The sequence below is a fragment of the Cuculus canorus genome, chromosome 5 (assembly GCF_017976375.1).
Source record: "Cuculus canorus isolate bCucCan1 chromosome 5, bCucCan1.pri, whole genome shotgun sequence".
Lineage (NCBI taxonomy): Eukaryota > Metazoa > Chordata > Aves > Cuculiformes > Cuculidae > Cuculus > Cuculus canorus.
In genome coordinates this window covers 28,226,469-28,242,399 of record NC_071405.1, presented here as the reverse complement: position 1 = coordinate 28,242,399, position 15,931 = coordinate 28,226,469, and the positions used below count along the sequence as shown (strand labels likewise).

The following is a 15,931-nucleotide window of genomic DNA, read 5'->3' as shown; positions in this document are numbered from 1 at the left end:
TGAAGTATGGCTAAGAGTTGAATGGCTTTGTTGAATGTCGATCGATCAGTTCAGTTAACAAAAGATCTTCTACTTTTTCAGCTTAATGTATGATTACTGTTACAGAACTTTACACAAAAATAATATGGTATATTTGATAAATCAACAGCTTTATTTCCTTCCATTATTTTGTTAAAAGAAAGCTTTCATTTTAGTTGTCCTCGGTATTTTAGAACAAAAATAACTTATATATATAATTCCACTTTGTTTCTTTATTGAGATTGTTGAAAAGTTCATAGGTGTCTACTAACAAGGACAAATTCTGCTTTCGTTTATAGATAATATTTCACTTTTGAAATATTTTTACTGGGAAAATTAAAGATAGACCTCAAAAACTTTTTATTTGTAATTTGACAAATTTTACTACAAGGCATTCTTTAACAGTAGCTGATGGCTCCCTTTGATGACTAAATTAACATGACAGCATCATAGATGGAAATTGGCATATGCTTTAATTCAAACCTTACTAGTGCTTTAAAAGGGAAAACATTTTGCATAAGATGACACAGTCTTTTTTCTTCTTTGTCTTCTTACAAAGAATCCTAACTGTAAAATAACCCTATTGGGCCCATAAAAATCAGAGCAAACTGATCAATTTTTTTAAACATATGTCATCAGTAGCCTGTAATTATCATGCTGAGATTCCCAATACCAATTTCTAGACATCCACAGGGGGAAAAACAACAACAACAACAAAAATCTATTATGTTATCAGTTATCTGCTTAAAAATTTTAAAAGTTCCTACCCGCACTGAACATCGGTTCCTTGGGTTTGCTGTGAAAATAATGAAAATAATTTTAAAAGCACACACATACAGGCTGCACATATAAAAATAGCAATACAATATAAAATTAAAAAATCATATAAAGGATGTTAAATATTTTTTGTGTGCATACATATAAATAAAAATACATTTTCAATGCAGTTATTTACAGGGTAAAACCCCAGGCAGATGCAATTAAAACCAGCATACATTGTGGCTCCTTGATGGCAGGTGTTAAAACTTCTGCATTCAGTTCTCTTCACATTCTTAAACTATATATTTCCCTCCACTACCTACCAAATCCCCTGCTCCAGCAGCATTCATTCAGTTACAAGAGAACACAGAAACTGCTAATGAGTAGCTGCATCAGCTTTGGTTTTCAGTCAGTGAGATTTGTGATTCTAAGACAGTCTAAGCTACAACAAAAAGCCGACCTATAGCCTAAACTACAAATTCGGTCAGCATACATGGAACAAGGAAGGATACTGTTATCAGTGCATATGCAGGTGTTTGCTTACTTCATGGCTTTGGCTCTCTGGATTTTAGGAAGAAACCAAGGCTGGAATTGAGCTTTTCTAAGAAGTTTACATAAAACATGGAACTGCCCAGTTGTTTCTCGGTGAATGATGGTACTTGATAAAACCCAGAAAGCGCATCTCCATCACGATCAAAATGTCTTCTCTTTCTGACTGCACTGCTGCCAGGAAGACAACCTGAAACAGTTCAACTTTTTGTCTTGAGAAAATATTTGGCAAAACTTGAGTGCAAAATGCATGAAGTTTGTGGAGAAGGAAGAGGCAGAAAAGCTGAGGAGCTTTCCGGATAGCACTACCCTGGCCAGAGAGAAGAAATCTTTCTCCAGAAATACCAGTCATTTGTTTTCTTTGTCCTTAGCCCCTGTATAATTAGGCTTAGGGGTGGTGTTTCTGATGAAGCATGAAAGGAACACAAACTATATTATGCAGTTATTTTTCAGCACTGTTCCATTTTCTTTCTATCTAGTTAAACTTTTGAAATATCAGATTACTGTTGTATGTTTCCTGGGGTGTTCCCAAAAGGGTTAAATGCCCTGTCATTCTGATGGGGAAATGCTGAAGCATGAAGTGTCCCTAGAGATGTGACACCATCTCCTCACCCATTCCTAGACTGATGTGGACAGATAAAGAGAAACCTAAAAAAGTAATGAAATTGAGCTGGATTTTTGCACACAATTTTTTTCTAAGCATATAAGTTTCTCTCTATGATAGAAGTTGTAGCAAATAATTTTACAGTATATTTCCACTTGTCTTGACTTGACAGTTATATTGAGACTATTATATGTATCTAATGATAAAATGAAACCAAACTAAACTAATTTTACTGATTTTATCGACTGATTTAACAACTTTTAATAACACCAGTCTTAGTATTAATCATGCATCAAAATTCATGCTTTGAGCTGGTGTACACATATAAGCTTATCTACATAAATAGCATGTGTTACATTAACATTTTCTCTTATGAATGAAGACTTTTTTAGAAAACAAATCTTTATGGGATGGAGAACTAGTCAAAAATACTACCATATTAGAGACAAAAGAGTCTAGTTCTGAACAGATGATGCTGACTTATTCAAGCTAATGTGAAAGGCTGATTCATGACAGTAATAAAGCAAATAATTTCTAATTATACAAACCCTAATCACACATACAGCTCGAAGCTCTGACTTTTACGAGCTTAAGTCACTTCCTACTTATCTAACTCTTAGGAAGGCTTACTCCTGGCTCATAGCCATAGGGAGTTGCGACAGTCCGTTGTAGCATGGAATATTATAGTCCTTTTCTTATTCCTTATGCTTAAAGGTTCTCATGGTTTGAGCTAAATTAGAGTTAGTTTTGTGACTAACTCAGCTGCTGTAAGTAACTTCATTTTTCTGAAAGTTAACTGCACATTTTTGAGACGGTGTTCTTCTCTTAAAGCTCTCTCTGAGCCATGGACCCACTCTCTCATGTCTGTTCTGCAGCATTTGTGGTGACGTATAGTAATCCAGGGGTGAGGGCACAATCTCATATTTTTGTATGTATTTTATTACCTTCTTATTATTTCTATTATTATTATTATTATTATTATTGCATTAAAGCTGTAGTTTTACTTTCCAACCCGCGAGTCTTCTTCCTCTCCTTTCCTGTTTCCCTTTCCCTGCAGGGCTGAGGAGGGGAAGGTATTTTAAAAGCTCAACTCCGCAGTTTTAGCTGCTGAAATTTGGCCAAGTGGGGCTAAACCATGACAGTTCTTAAAATGGCTTTCTACAGCAACTGTGCTTTTGCATAACAGACTACAACTCTATATACTTTGAAAAACAGTAATTTCACAATTGCCCTTTTAGATTCCAGGCACGCATTCTGCTGGAAGTTTCATCTGCAGACCAGACATAAAATACCTCAAGCTGGAAGAGACCTGTAAGGATCAATGACACAAACAATAAGGCGGGGAGCAGATGGTTAAGTAACATCCCCTTCCTAACTCTTTTACACATACAGTTATAGCTCTAGAACTGCCTTAGCCCTCAGCATACCAAATCATGCTTGTTTTTCTTCTAGTCCCGTGGCTGTTAATATTGTACAGTGCCCCAGCTATAGTAAGAAGCCTGAGGCGAGTATTTAACCAGCCTCTTCCACTGAGTAAGGACACACTTCAAGGAGGTGGTGTTGAACACCCTCAGGTGCAGATAATTATTATGTTGTCATGTTTTTATTTCTCACCTATTTTAGAATCCAGTTTTAAAGTGCACACTACCTACCTCTATGTAGCTCCTAGTCATATCTTTCCTTAATTTAAATGACTATTCTAATTAATAATCTCATCTTATTTGATTAGTAGCTTTAATATAAATATGATTTCAGATATTATTACCTTATGTAGGTAGCAGGAAATCATGGATATCTTTACAAAAAGAGATTTTACAAAGCTTTGTATATAGATTTCGGCAGGTTTATCTTGTACCACACAACATACACAGAATTCACCTTTTGGAGACGTTAAATTTTTTGTTAAAAAATTGATAATACATATAAAGAAAGGACACCACAGGATCACCATAGGTTTATTAATTTTTTTTCAAAAAAAACTACTGTTAATTGGAAAAGTAATGATATTTCACCACTGGTAGCTGTACTTCCTCCTCACATTCCAGGAAAAAAAAAAAAAAGTCTTCCCATCTAATTATAGAAATTTAATGTTTTTAACAATAAGTTTCCATAAGAAGATTTTGTTTATATAAGGTGGGGTTTTCCAAATTAATGAGGTCACAATGTAAGGACTGTTGCTAAAATTTGATACATGCAATAGAGCAGGAAGGTATACACATATGCAAAATAAAAAGTAAAGCCATCAGCCTTAGAAAAAACCTGTCAGCTTCAAGAGATCAATACTGAAAATGCAGCTCCTTGTTAATGAATTCACTGAGACAATGCAGCTGTACGAAGTTATGCTCTACTGCAACACTTCACAGAACTTCATTTAAACTAAGAGCAAGCTTTTATCTTCTCAGCAGTCCCTTCACTGGTCATTAATTTTTGGCTTAGTTTTGCCTTTCAAAACTTTCAGGCTCACTTGTCCCTAAGAGTGTTGATATCTGGTTTGCTGCTTCAGCAGTATCCCAGCAGATGTATCAAGGTACAGGTTCTCTGTGCTACAAGGGTCCAAGATGTCTAGTAAAATTTTGCCCAAGTCTGCACATGCAAAAAGAGAAATGGCTTTTAAGTAATCCAATAAAAGATTGATTTTACTCGCAAAAAAATAGCATTTATTTACAGATTAAAGAGTTAATTACTATACTATTTTTTTCAATTATATTTCAATCTTTTAGGAAATCTAAAGTACAAAAATCTTGTAAACAAAACCAAAACTAATTCTACTTGATAACACTGCAGCATTCTCATCTCTTCAAAATACACTGCCCAAAGATTATCTGTTGTTCATAGTCATCTTGAAAAGGAAATTAAGAAAATATAATCATATGCTGAGATTAAGTCAAATTTCCAGACTGAGCCAGAAAGCTCAGTCCTGCAGAATTCTATCAGCTTAGAAAAAAAAACCTCATTCACACGTATAGATGCACATAACCAAGAAGATTTTACACTGGCTAAATTTTTCAGTTTGTCTTCCTTGGTTACAGTTTCATAACTTTTCTCTGAGGTACTCTCATTTTTTTTCATAATTTGCTAAGTGTCTCACAAGTTTCATAAACTCTGCACACTTGCTGTCTAGCTTCATAGCTGAAAATGTAAGCCAGGTAACAAATGGTTAATAACTTCATCACCTATATTTAGGCTGTCAATTAGTACACAACAACCTCAGTCACTCCTTGCATCAAGCGAAGATGCTGAAGGGATAAAAAGGAAGGGATGTTTTGTGCCATACCATTGGCTCATGAGCAACCCAGCGACTCCTATGACACCACTGATGCCCATTCAGAGCAGGTAAATTATGTTATGATGTGATCTTCATTAGCATTCTGTTTCTATGGTCACATCATCTGTGAGACAGTGAAACAGCACCATCAACACCATTTTTGATGGTGGGAAACTGATATAGCACAGGTGAAGTGAAATGTCTGAAGACTAAAATCTAGGAAATATGGGAAAGAACCAGTTGAGCAATACAGTGACTTCAACACAAGCATCAATGAATCAGCTATTTGTTCAAGACATCTTGAATCTGAAACCCTCGGACAATATATGCTCCTTTTCTTTTACTGTCAGCCATACAGAGAAGCCTGAGAGATACAGAGAGAGAGACAGGCATCCCTTTATTCAGCTTTGCACTGGATAGCACTTGCATGTATGTCTCTTCTTATATTTCTCATTAATCTAACCCTCGGACCGAGACAGTCATTGCTTAGAGACTGGCTGAGCATCAATCTGCATGTGGGAAGTGGAGAGTGCCTTTCCAGCACTATTCTTCCTCTTTCCTTCACTTAAACAATGAGTTTTTCCCCTTTTGCTCTTCCTGTTCTCTTTCACCATCTTACTGGTAGAGAGAAAGTGAATGGCTGTGTGTGGTGCTTAGCTGTCAGCTGGGGTCAACGCAACACAACCAGGAACTTCAAGACCAAGTGAAACCGCTAAGATAATGGAAAAGCACATTTAATAATTATAAACTACTTTGGGCAACTCAAGACTCTCACATTGTTCATGGTTTGGGAATAAGGCAAATAAATTTCATCTAGATTTGAAAAATTGTTTAAAATGTTTTAAAATATATTTTTGTCCAACAGCTGGAACTTTTAAAAGGAGCTTCCAATATTTGCTAAAGACACTAATTTCACTATAGAAACTAATTTCATTGTTAGGGCAGCAGGCAGGGAAAGGAGACAGATATCTAGTTTACATTACCTTTCACTGTTCTTTTTACCACTAGATGAACTGCTAGTGGATCCAGTGCGGTTGCGACTCCCTTTGGAATCTCCATAGCTCTCTCTCCGACCGCCTGGGGACACACGCTCTGCTGAGCTGGTTCTCTTAACAGTGCTAATAAAGAAAAGGAGCAAGGTTTACATCGACACTTATAAAAGCACATATCTACATGACAAATATTTCTGAGAAATGTATTAAGTAGAATGCTGACCCTAAAATCAACTACAACTTTCTTTTTAATCATAACTTCATTTATTAAAGACGCTACATAAGAGTTTTGCTGAGTACCTGGTGCAACACAGACAAATACACTGCTTTTTCCTTGATCATAAAATAGAAGATGAGCTAAGACAGTACCACAGACTAAGCTTCAATATCTACATTCCAAGTCACATTTCAAAACTTACTACCACTCCACACTTCTGGAGCTTTTCATTTTAGAGAATCCAAGATTTAAAGAAAAAGGATATTACCTGACACCTCCAGTCAGACTACAGAAGATACCAAAAGTACCTTAAAATTTAAGCACTAGCAAGCTAACTTTGTCTTCATTCAATATCAATTACTTTGTAGTTCAAAGCTAGTTTTAACATAACCCAAAGTGAAATTAATGGTGAGCTAGCCTGCATTTTTTCCATTAGCTCGTGAAAAAATACATGGTTCCTACTTACATGAATGAATAGATTAGATACACCACATCCCCTGACAAGGGATTTCTCAAGGTCTTAAAGCTTGCCTTACTCTTCCACTCTTCAACCAACTATCTTTCCTGCCAAGATAGCTATCAGAGAGCTCTTTTATGACTTTATGGCACCCCTTAGACACCCAGCTTTCTCTGATGGAAAAAGGCGAGCTAAAACTCAAGCATTATTACTTAATAAGTTAAGAGAAGTCCACTCAGAGCTTATTCCTATTAGGAGACAATTTAATGTGGATATGCATTAGTTCAAAGCACTTCTCCCTAAAGCAGTGCTTCATAGCAGGAGAGAGAGCAGGTAAGAGCAAGCATCCCCTGTGCAGCAGAGAGTTGCAGGCACTGCTACCTAGACCAAGAGCAAGAATTGCCCCTCTGTCAGCAACTGAATGACAGAATTGTGTCAGGGTCTCATTTCCCTCCACCCCAGTCCTGTGCTGCTTTCTCACCTCCAAAGAGCAGAACAGAAACGTCTCCTTTACCCTTCACATACCCATAACTAAATGACCACCTTCAGCAGCACTTTCACCCAGAAGCGATAGACACCAATGACTACTTGCAAGCTCACACCCTTTCACCAAAATCCCAACCACAACCCTACGAAAAGTTCAGTTCTTTCTGTTCTTGCTCCTTCAAAGCCCAGCGTCAACATCTTACCATCCCCAGCCACCTCCCCCTTGACCTCTATACATCCCCATGGACGCTCATCTTACCTTAAGGCTCATCTCAAGCATCCTTGAGGATTACTCCAAACCTTGCCATCAGTCCCTAGCAACTATCCCTACCCTGTTTTCTCAGTTATCTTCTCAGGCTCTGTCTCACTTGGTGTGTGGTATAAGAATGAGAGGCATTGGCTTTACATAACTAAAGGAAACAAGGTAGACTTTCCTGTCCAGTCAAAAAATATTCAGCTTATCAACTGTATATCACTATTGATACACTTTAACTAACTAAATAAAAAATAACAAAATTCCTGCTCATCCAGAACATTTCAACACCTCAGCTGAGGCGCAGTTACAGAGATCATGGGAACAACTGAACCACAGTTTTTCTGCAAAGCAGCCACTCTTCTAAAAGGAAGGAAGCCCCTAACTGTGGGTGAACTCCACAGAGCAGATGCATGTTAAAATGCATCTCAGGCAGCTTAACCAAAAACTTTCTGGAATGTGCCATGGTAGGACAAGTGTTCATTGCTGCATTTTTTGTATTAAAACCAAGCACAATTCAAATGATTAAGCTGAAATTAAAAAAAAAAAAAAAAACAACTATTTTTGTAGAGAGTGCTATGAAAGAGAGCAAGCAGAATGCAAAGTTACAGACAAGCACAGAACAAAATAAATTGAGAAGAAGGGAAAAGGCAGCAAAAAGAACATAATTCTGCCTTTATTTCAGAAACAGGCATTTCCTACACTAGCCTAAGGTTATCCAGATCATCTCAAAGTCAAATGCATAAAAAAAACCTTCTCTGATAAATTAAATAGTATACTGTTAACATTTAACTGTTCTCCCTGCATCTCATAACATCATCTAATTTAATACTAACACAGATAAAAAAAAATAAAGCCTTGGTGCTGAAAATATTTACTCCACATAAAACAGCTTTAATAGCATGAGTTCCTCTACTACTTTATATACAGTAGTTGCAAAAAACATCCTCTCTGTGTGATTTTGCAACATCAAATCTTTACTTTGGTATCTTTTCCTGGTTGAGGAAGAGAGGAGGCAATATCAGCCTGCACTGAAATTAAATTAAGGAAATCACCAAATTATGCTAATGTTAGAGAAAATCTAAGTTATAGAAGCAATTCTAAGCTAATTTTAATGTTGCTTGGGGTTTTATTTTTATAGCTATCAACATTCAGAAGATGAGCTGGTGGATAAAAGCCAAATGGATGGTACTAAAGCTTAGAATTGTAATGTTATCTTTCTGAATAATGAAGTCTCATATCAGTATAAAAACTACTTTTACCACAAGAACAAAATTCTTTTAAACTCTTCTGGCTTATGTCCATTACTGCTTAAACTAATCAGCAGTGCTATCTTCTGACAAATTTTCTTTTAAACTTTTAACACCACCAACAAATGCCCAGTGAGAAGTATTAGCAGGTGGTTGAAAAAGAGAATTATAACTCCATTACACTAACTCAGTTTCGGCATATATACATTTTGGTAGCTATAGTGTTAAACATCAGAGATTATAAACTATGGCTGAAGTAGATAGACTGACACCTGAGCGGAAATTTAAAGTTACAGATAATATTTATTTAACTTACAGGTTTGTAAGAGTATAACTGGATTCCAGAATTTGGTTTCAACATTAGTGATATGAAAGGAGAGCATTTTCAACTATTTAAAAAAAATAAACAATTTAAAAACTGTGTTACCAAATATTGAGACAGCAATGCGGTCTAATGAAACATCCCTATAATATGAACTATGTTAGCATGAGATAATGCAGATAATTATAATAATAATTTCAGTAATGGTAAGTGCTGCAATGCATTTATAAATGAGAAAGTTTTAAGCATATACTTCTGAAAATGTTAAAAATGGGAATAATAAAGTTCTACTATGTTAATGCCTGTACTAAAACTGTCACTTTTTGTGTTGAACCAAAACAGAAAGGCAAAACAGCTTCAACACTACAAAGCTATTAAGGATCCCTCACCTTAGAGCAGGCTTTTTCAGTTTGCATGCATTGAGAAGATTCACAGACCTGCTTAATCCAGATTGAGAGGTGCGTAAACAAAGCAGAATAAAAAGTGAATGCAACAATAAAACGTGGAAACAAGACATTTAAAACAAGCTTACACTAAAGACATAATTGCGTGCTTTCAAGATATGAAGTCATATGCAAGAGTAAACAACACAGTGCTCATTGACTTAAGACAGATGTTTGATCATTTCAAACCATACATTTAAGAACACCAATGTATCTTTGAATGATAGTCTCAGCCAAGCTCCAATACGCTGAACATTTGTAAAACAATTCAGAAAAAACAAAAAAGAAAATCAAAGAGGCTATCTGAAGAAACAAGACAGATGATCCAGCTAGAAGACAAAGACAATTCAAAAAAGCAACAATAAAGATAAGGAAAGAAATCCTTATATATACATACATAAATCACTGCATAGCACTACTGTTTCAGATGGTTGCATTACTGAATTGCAGTGAACAAATCTGGTGAAAACTTTTTAAAAATATATACTTAATTACCAAATTTTTGAGGGAAAGTATAAAAGCTTTTTAACAAAGTAAATTAAAGAATGGTTCACAATGCTATTAAGACAGTAATAGATTATACTAGTAATATTTTGAAGCTTGCCTAGCACTCTTTCTGACCCTCATTTAAAGCTATTTGAATCAGTTCAAGAATAAAATAGGACTATAATTTCATCATGTCTTTGAGCAAAATGCACTAATAACTTTAATTGTTAGAGATATAGTGAAGCGGCATAATAGTTTTGCCACTCAAAGTTCAATGGAGAGGCATTTCTTTTTAATTTATATTCTCTTTCTTTTAAAACATTTTCTTTGTGAGCCAAGTGTTAAATAGAACACTTAACTGAAGGTTCAATACAGAGTGTGAGTGCGTGCCAGTTACAAACCACCACTGCCCACAGAACAGAACCCAGAACATTAATTCCGGGCGACTGAACAATTTCCTAGAGGCCATGTGTTTAGAGTTTAGAAGAACAGGAATTTATCATATTAAAGTATTTTATTCTCCCTACAAACAAAGCTCTTTATGTTTTCTTTGTTCCAGCTTCTTTCTTTTGATCTCCATTGTCAAAGTTTTGCACCATTGTAATACTTTGCAGTCTGCTGGGGGAAAAAGAATGACTGATTGTCTCCTTCTGAAAGGCAAAGTATGTGCTAGCCTCAGCCTGCAGCAGCATCCCTACTGGGAAAGGTACTGTCTGCATTCTCCTCCCTTACTTTTTTTTTTTCCCCTTTTTCCCCATGAATTATCGGAAACAAAGCTATCCCAGATGAGTCACAAACCCCTAGATTTTAATGGGGAACACAAAACATCACTACTGTGTGCTGGCCAAATGCCTAAGACAAATTTACTGTTAAACAGTGAACTTCAAGCCACATTACAAGCAAAAGGAAGAATGTAGGAGGAAAGTTCTGCTCACGACACACTAAACTCATCTTTTTCTGAATGAAAATTACAAATAATTATTCTAAGCACAAAACTGCTTACACACTTCTACGACATAAAAGTAGTAAATATATTTAATTAGAAATCAATCCCCCTGAGCAGAGGCTTTTTATTAAGATGACTTGGAAACGCTTTACAAAAACCTTATATTATCTGGGTCAGGCAATTACCCAGTCCTTTGTAAAATTACTTCAGGTCTGCATTAGCTGGCTTGCAGCTGCCCAGCTGTGTTCACATGGCACCACATCACCTGAGCATAACAGTGGCTGTTGGTGCTGGACCAGAATTTTTGGTCCCAGAATCACCAGGCTTTCTATTTTGCATTGTATTACCACCATATACTTCTATGGTCTAACTGAAAAATAATTCGGATTTGTGCTTTTGCTCTATTCATGTTATTTCATTCCTTCCTTTACTTGGATAACTGGGTGTTGACTATATGAGATCTGAATACTGAAAGGGGGTTTGGTGCCCTCAATTCTAATTGAAGTCAGAGTCAGTTGAGGTTACCCAACACTTTGCAAGATCTGGATCTAATTATCACATTAGGCCCCACAACAACCTACTGATTTCCAGAGATACACATTTTTCATATGGAAAACCAATATGCATAGAGGTTAAGTGATTTGCATAGGTCATTGAGAGAATATGTGGCAGAACTCAAATAAAAGCCTGCTAGTTCCACCCTTTCAGCCTCAAGCCTTTTTTATTGCAACTTATTTTATATTCCTGCCAGAAGAAGTCATTTCCATTTCAAATATTAAATAGGAAATCAGAAAATATGGTGAACCCTGAACTGCATCTCCTTGGTAATCCAGCAAAGCAGATAAGCTGTGTAGCAACCTGTGGGTTCAAATGAGTTAACCAACACATTTGAATACAGTTATGGTATGAAATGAGATTGTGTCTGCAAACACAACAGTAAGTACATTTACTTGTAAGCAGTAGAGTGTATGGATGCACACTTGGTCCCCATAGAGATTATTTGCATGAATTTATATAAATTTGCATAAGCTTCTGTTTCAAGGAACAGACTGATGCTGTTTCAATTGGACATTATACACTTCCTATCCTAAATGGTGAATGTATCAGAGAAATGAAGAATCGGAAGTTATTTGTTTGTAATCCCCCTTTCACAAGGCTGCTCAGTAAAACATTTGGGAAGGACTCCATTCAATTGGGTGTTTTCCTCTCTTGAAAACATGGTCACAGGCAAGAAAAAGAATTGAAGATGATATTTTATGCTACAGTAATCCTAGCAGATACCCGTAATTTCCAATAGCAGACCAAAGGTTTAGAAGATTACTCAGATAGGATTTTTTTCTTTCTTACTTTGTTTTTTTTTAATCTTTTCTTTCACTTTTCAAATTTTACCTTTTTCATATTTTGAAAAGTTTCAGATTTTTCAATTCTGTACCTATGTTGCTTAGGAAAACTATTAAAAGTATCTAAGCAGAAATGAAGGTTTAAAACGTCCATAACCACTTAATACTATTTGGAGCTGCTATGCTACATTACCATATTTTGGACTAAAGAATATCTATACTACAAGTAGCATTAGTTTTGAAAGCAGTCAAAAGGCACCATAAGAAGATGGGTGCTTAGCAAAAATACCACCTAAAACCAGTTCAACACTGAGTGAAGCTTCTAACACAACTAAACAAGACCCACCCCTTGTAAAAAAAGAAGCTATTTGATCCTGCCAATATATTTCCATTACTGTTTCATGCATATACACATATAGTTCCTGAAGGTAAAGGGGTCCAGTATAAATACAAAGCATGAATGAATTAATCTTAATGAATGCATAATGAATTAATCTGCTTGACTATTTGCAAGAAAGCTATTTGGAACTCTTAAATCATCTTTGAACACTGAATTTTCAGAGCGCAATTTACTCTAAAAGCATGAAATCCCATCAGTTATTTTAAAGTTCATTATCAAATGATAAGAGTAGAGAATACTTCACCAAAAAAAAGGTTTTTTTACAGTAATTCATTGGTGAGGTCCTTACCATTCTACTCTCCTCATCTTGAAGTATATTTATAAGCAGGGAACAGAAATTAACTTTAATATTATTAAATAAAAAAAATTAAGAACAAAATTTGCATATTAAAGACTGTAAATACAGAATCTGAGAGCATTTGAAGTAAACAGGAATTTCACAGTATATGAATTTACAACTGCCTTTTTTTCAGGAATAACCCTGCTCTCCTAAGCACTTTTAATAAGTGTCCATGTATCTCAGCAAACCTGCCCGTGTGTATAATTTTTTTTCAAAATTGAATATACATTTTCATATTGCACCATTAAAGCACCTTCAGCTTTGCCTTTTCATCAAAGAGAAGGGAAAAAGCATAATAAAAGGACATTAAAACCTTATCCTGTGGAAGACTTACTCAGACATGTCCAAAACAGTCTGAAAATGCTCCCTAAGGAGTTTCCCATTGGCACTCTGGGTATCCAGACTGCAGATGGATCAGGTGGGAAGGACCACAAGGCGTCAATTATCTACAGGGATCCTAAGCTAGGATAATGCCTCCAGGCTGCAGGCAATACCTGATGGACCACTGGAATTATGCAAAGTACTGGCAGAAAAGAGAAAGCAGGAGTAGGATCCTGACCTGCATTTGATCCATGATACTCCAGGACAGGAAGCCCTATGCTGAATCTTAGAGATGGAGTGTAGAAATTCAGGAATAACACTCTGTGCTCACAGCTGAAGTCTGCCAATGCTCGTGCTCTCTCGTGTGTTTTATAATTACCAATTGAAACTTTATTAGTGAGAAGGAAATTATGAGAATTAAGCAAAAATAATTTGTAAAGAACAAATTTCATTAAATTTCAGCATATACAAAATAGTACTCCTGAAGCACTAATTAATTTTCTTTTTTTTAAAAGGCAAGTTCTCTCACCCATTTTCAAAATTATGATAATACAATTCTGATAAATGGAACAGTTTATACATTATTTCTCTTCATCCTTTTATCTCAAGGGATGACTCAGATCAACCTGCCAAAACCTAGAGCTGCAGCAAGTCCCAGTTCATAGGAGCTCACAGGAGTTCACTTGTGTAACACAAACAAACATGGTATTTTCCAATTTTAATTGCACACAGCATAGCTTTTCTCTTCTCTTCATTAACAGAATCTGGAGTTTCCTAGAAAAATCATCCCCCTTCAACACAGTAACAAAAAGCAGCACATCCTCACCCCCTTTAAGGAAAAATTCTCTTTACAAAAGAGACCTCAGGTCTTAGGAGGTTAATGCTCTCGTCTCCATAACTTGCACTCCTCAAAGTTGACAGCATCATCACTACAAAAGCAGAGGATGACACACAACAAAACAAATGTTAAAACAACCCCTAGAGTATTATCTTTTACAGGCAAACCATACAGGAGATTAGCACCACAATAACTGCCATATGTAACTTGAACTTGCTGCATCCAATCCATTGCTTTCCTTATAACCTAGATGTACAAAACATGTAGGCCACTGAAAACCAACGACATACACACAAGCACATTGAGACAGAGAAGTAATTTTTAAAAGGACTTAAATACGTGCTAATGGTACGATATCTAAAGATGGATATTTTTATTTGCATAAATGTGCTACGATAGAATTCTCCTCCTCCAAGATGCTTCTAACGCAGCACATACAGTTTTATGATCATTTTTAGTGAGAGAAAACCATCAAAGGTAGCATTCAGATTTGTAATGATAGTGCAGTTTCTCTACAGACTATTTTCTACTAGCTACTAAAAGAATTCCTGCACTACATTTCATGTCACATTGTAAAAGCACAGTAGAAATCCTTTATTCTCTATATGCTAGGCGGTACTAGCAAGAAAATAAAAAACAAACAGTAGACCAAGCAACGTGTATTCTTTCATTATTCATGGTAATAACTTGAATTCTAATTAGACCAAGCAAGTTTACGATGGAAGCCATCTTTTCTTTCTGAACTAAATATTTAGACCTTTGCTTTCTAAGTAAGAAGAGCTACACATCTAGAAGCATAAAAAAGGAGATATACTATATTTTCAATTTCACAATCACAAGGTTTCTGATAGATGCGTACCTTTTTGCTGCTGGTGTTGCAGTTTCCTTTCTGGATCCTGATGGGGAAGGTAAAGAGCCACTTGGTTTCTTTGGTAACACAGTTCCATTATTAACAGTAGTCCTTAAAGGCAGGGTTTGTACCAGCGGTCTTGCTGTAAAACAAGCAGAAGACTCAATCATTGCTTTCAATTTTTTTTTTTGCTTATTTTTCCCCAGCAAACCACACTAGAAAATTTTAAAATACCTGTGTAGTATGCCATTTTTATTTCACTATTGCCAAATTCACCACTGAGGAGGGATTTAACAGGGAGGAACTTTTTTTTTCATTTATGATGATTCCAAGCAAATAATCTGTATATGGCTTCAGCACACAATTCTATAACTTTAAGGAGGTTATGGCAAGTGCAAAGGTAGTCATTGCCACTCAAACTAATTCTGCTCTCTTAAGAGTGCCTGTCTCTTGCCCACCTAGATAGCATTCAGAGGAGTGCTAGAAATTGAAGACAGGCTGCCATCCCAGAACGTTCTTGCAGGTTTTCCACAAGAAAATGATTAAGAAATCATTATTGCCCCCAAAATCCCTCATTTCAAAGAATCTGTGTTTGTTTGACAAAAAGGAATTTTACCCTTTCGTCTGAAAAAGTGATTGAAATCAGCGAGACAGTGGACTTAATGGGCTGACATTATCTACCTATGTTTTCTGATCAAACATAGCTCAAAAAGTGTTTTTGATGTCATACCTGTAAATAATATTAGAATAACGGAGAAGTTCCACTCAAGTACATTAGAAATAAAACACAAAAAT

At 35.9% G+C, this 15,931-nt stretch overlaps 1 protein-coding gene across 12 annotated transcripts in view; it reads right to left on the bottom strand.

Moving 5' to 3' along the window:
* Nucleotides 1–15,931, bottom strand: part of EML1 (EMAP like 1) — a 124,092-nt gene that overhangs the window by 32,893 nt on the left and 75,268 nt on the right. For 8 of the 12 annotated variants that reach the window (XM_054069009.1, XM_054069007.1, XM_054069003.1 and 5 more), the window contains 4 exons: nucleotides 15,146–15,278; nucleotides 9,562–9,612; nucleotides 6,179–6,313; nucleotides 786–814 (listed from right to left, as the gene is read on the bottom strand). In XM_054069009.1, the coding sequence (XP_053924984.1) occupies nucleotides 786–814; nucleotides 6,179–6,313; nucleotides 9,562–9,612; nucleotides 15,146–15,278 (348 nt within the window). The remainder of the gene's footprint in view (nucleotides 1–785; nucleotides 815–6,178; nucleotides 6,314–9,561; nucleotides 9,613–15,145; nucleotides 15,279–15,931) is intronic. The other 4 variants (XM_054069005.1, XM_054069012.1, XM_009559162.2 and 1 more) reach the window with 2 other exon arrangements.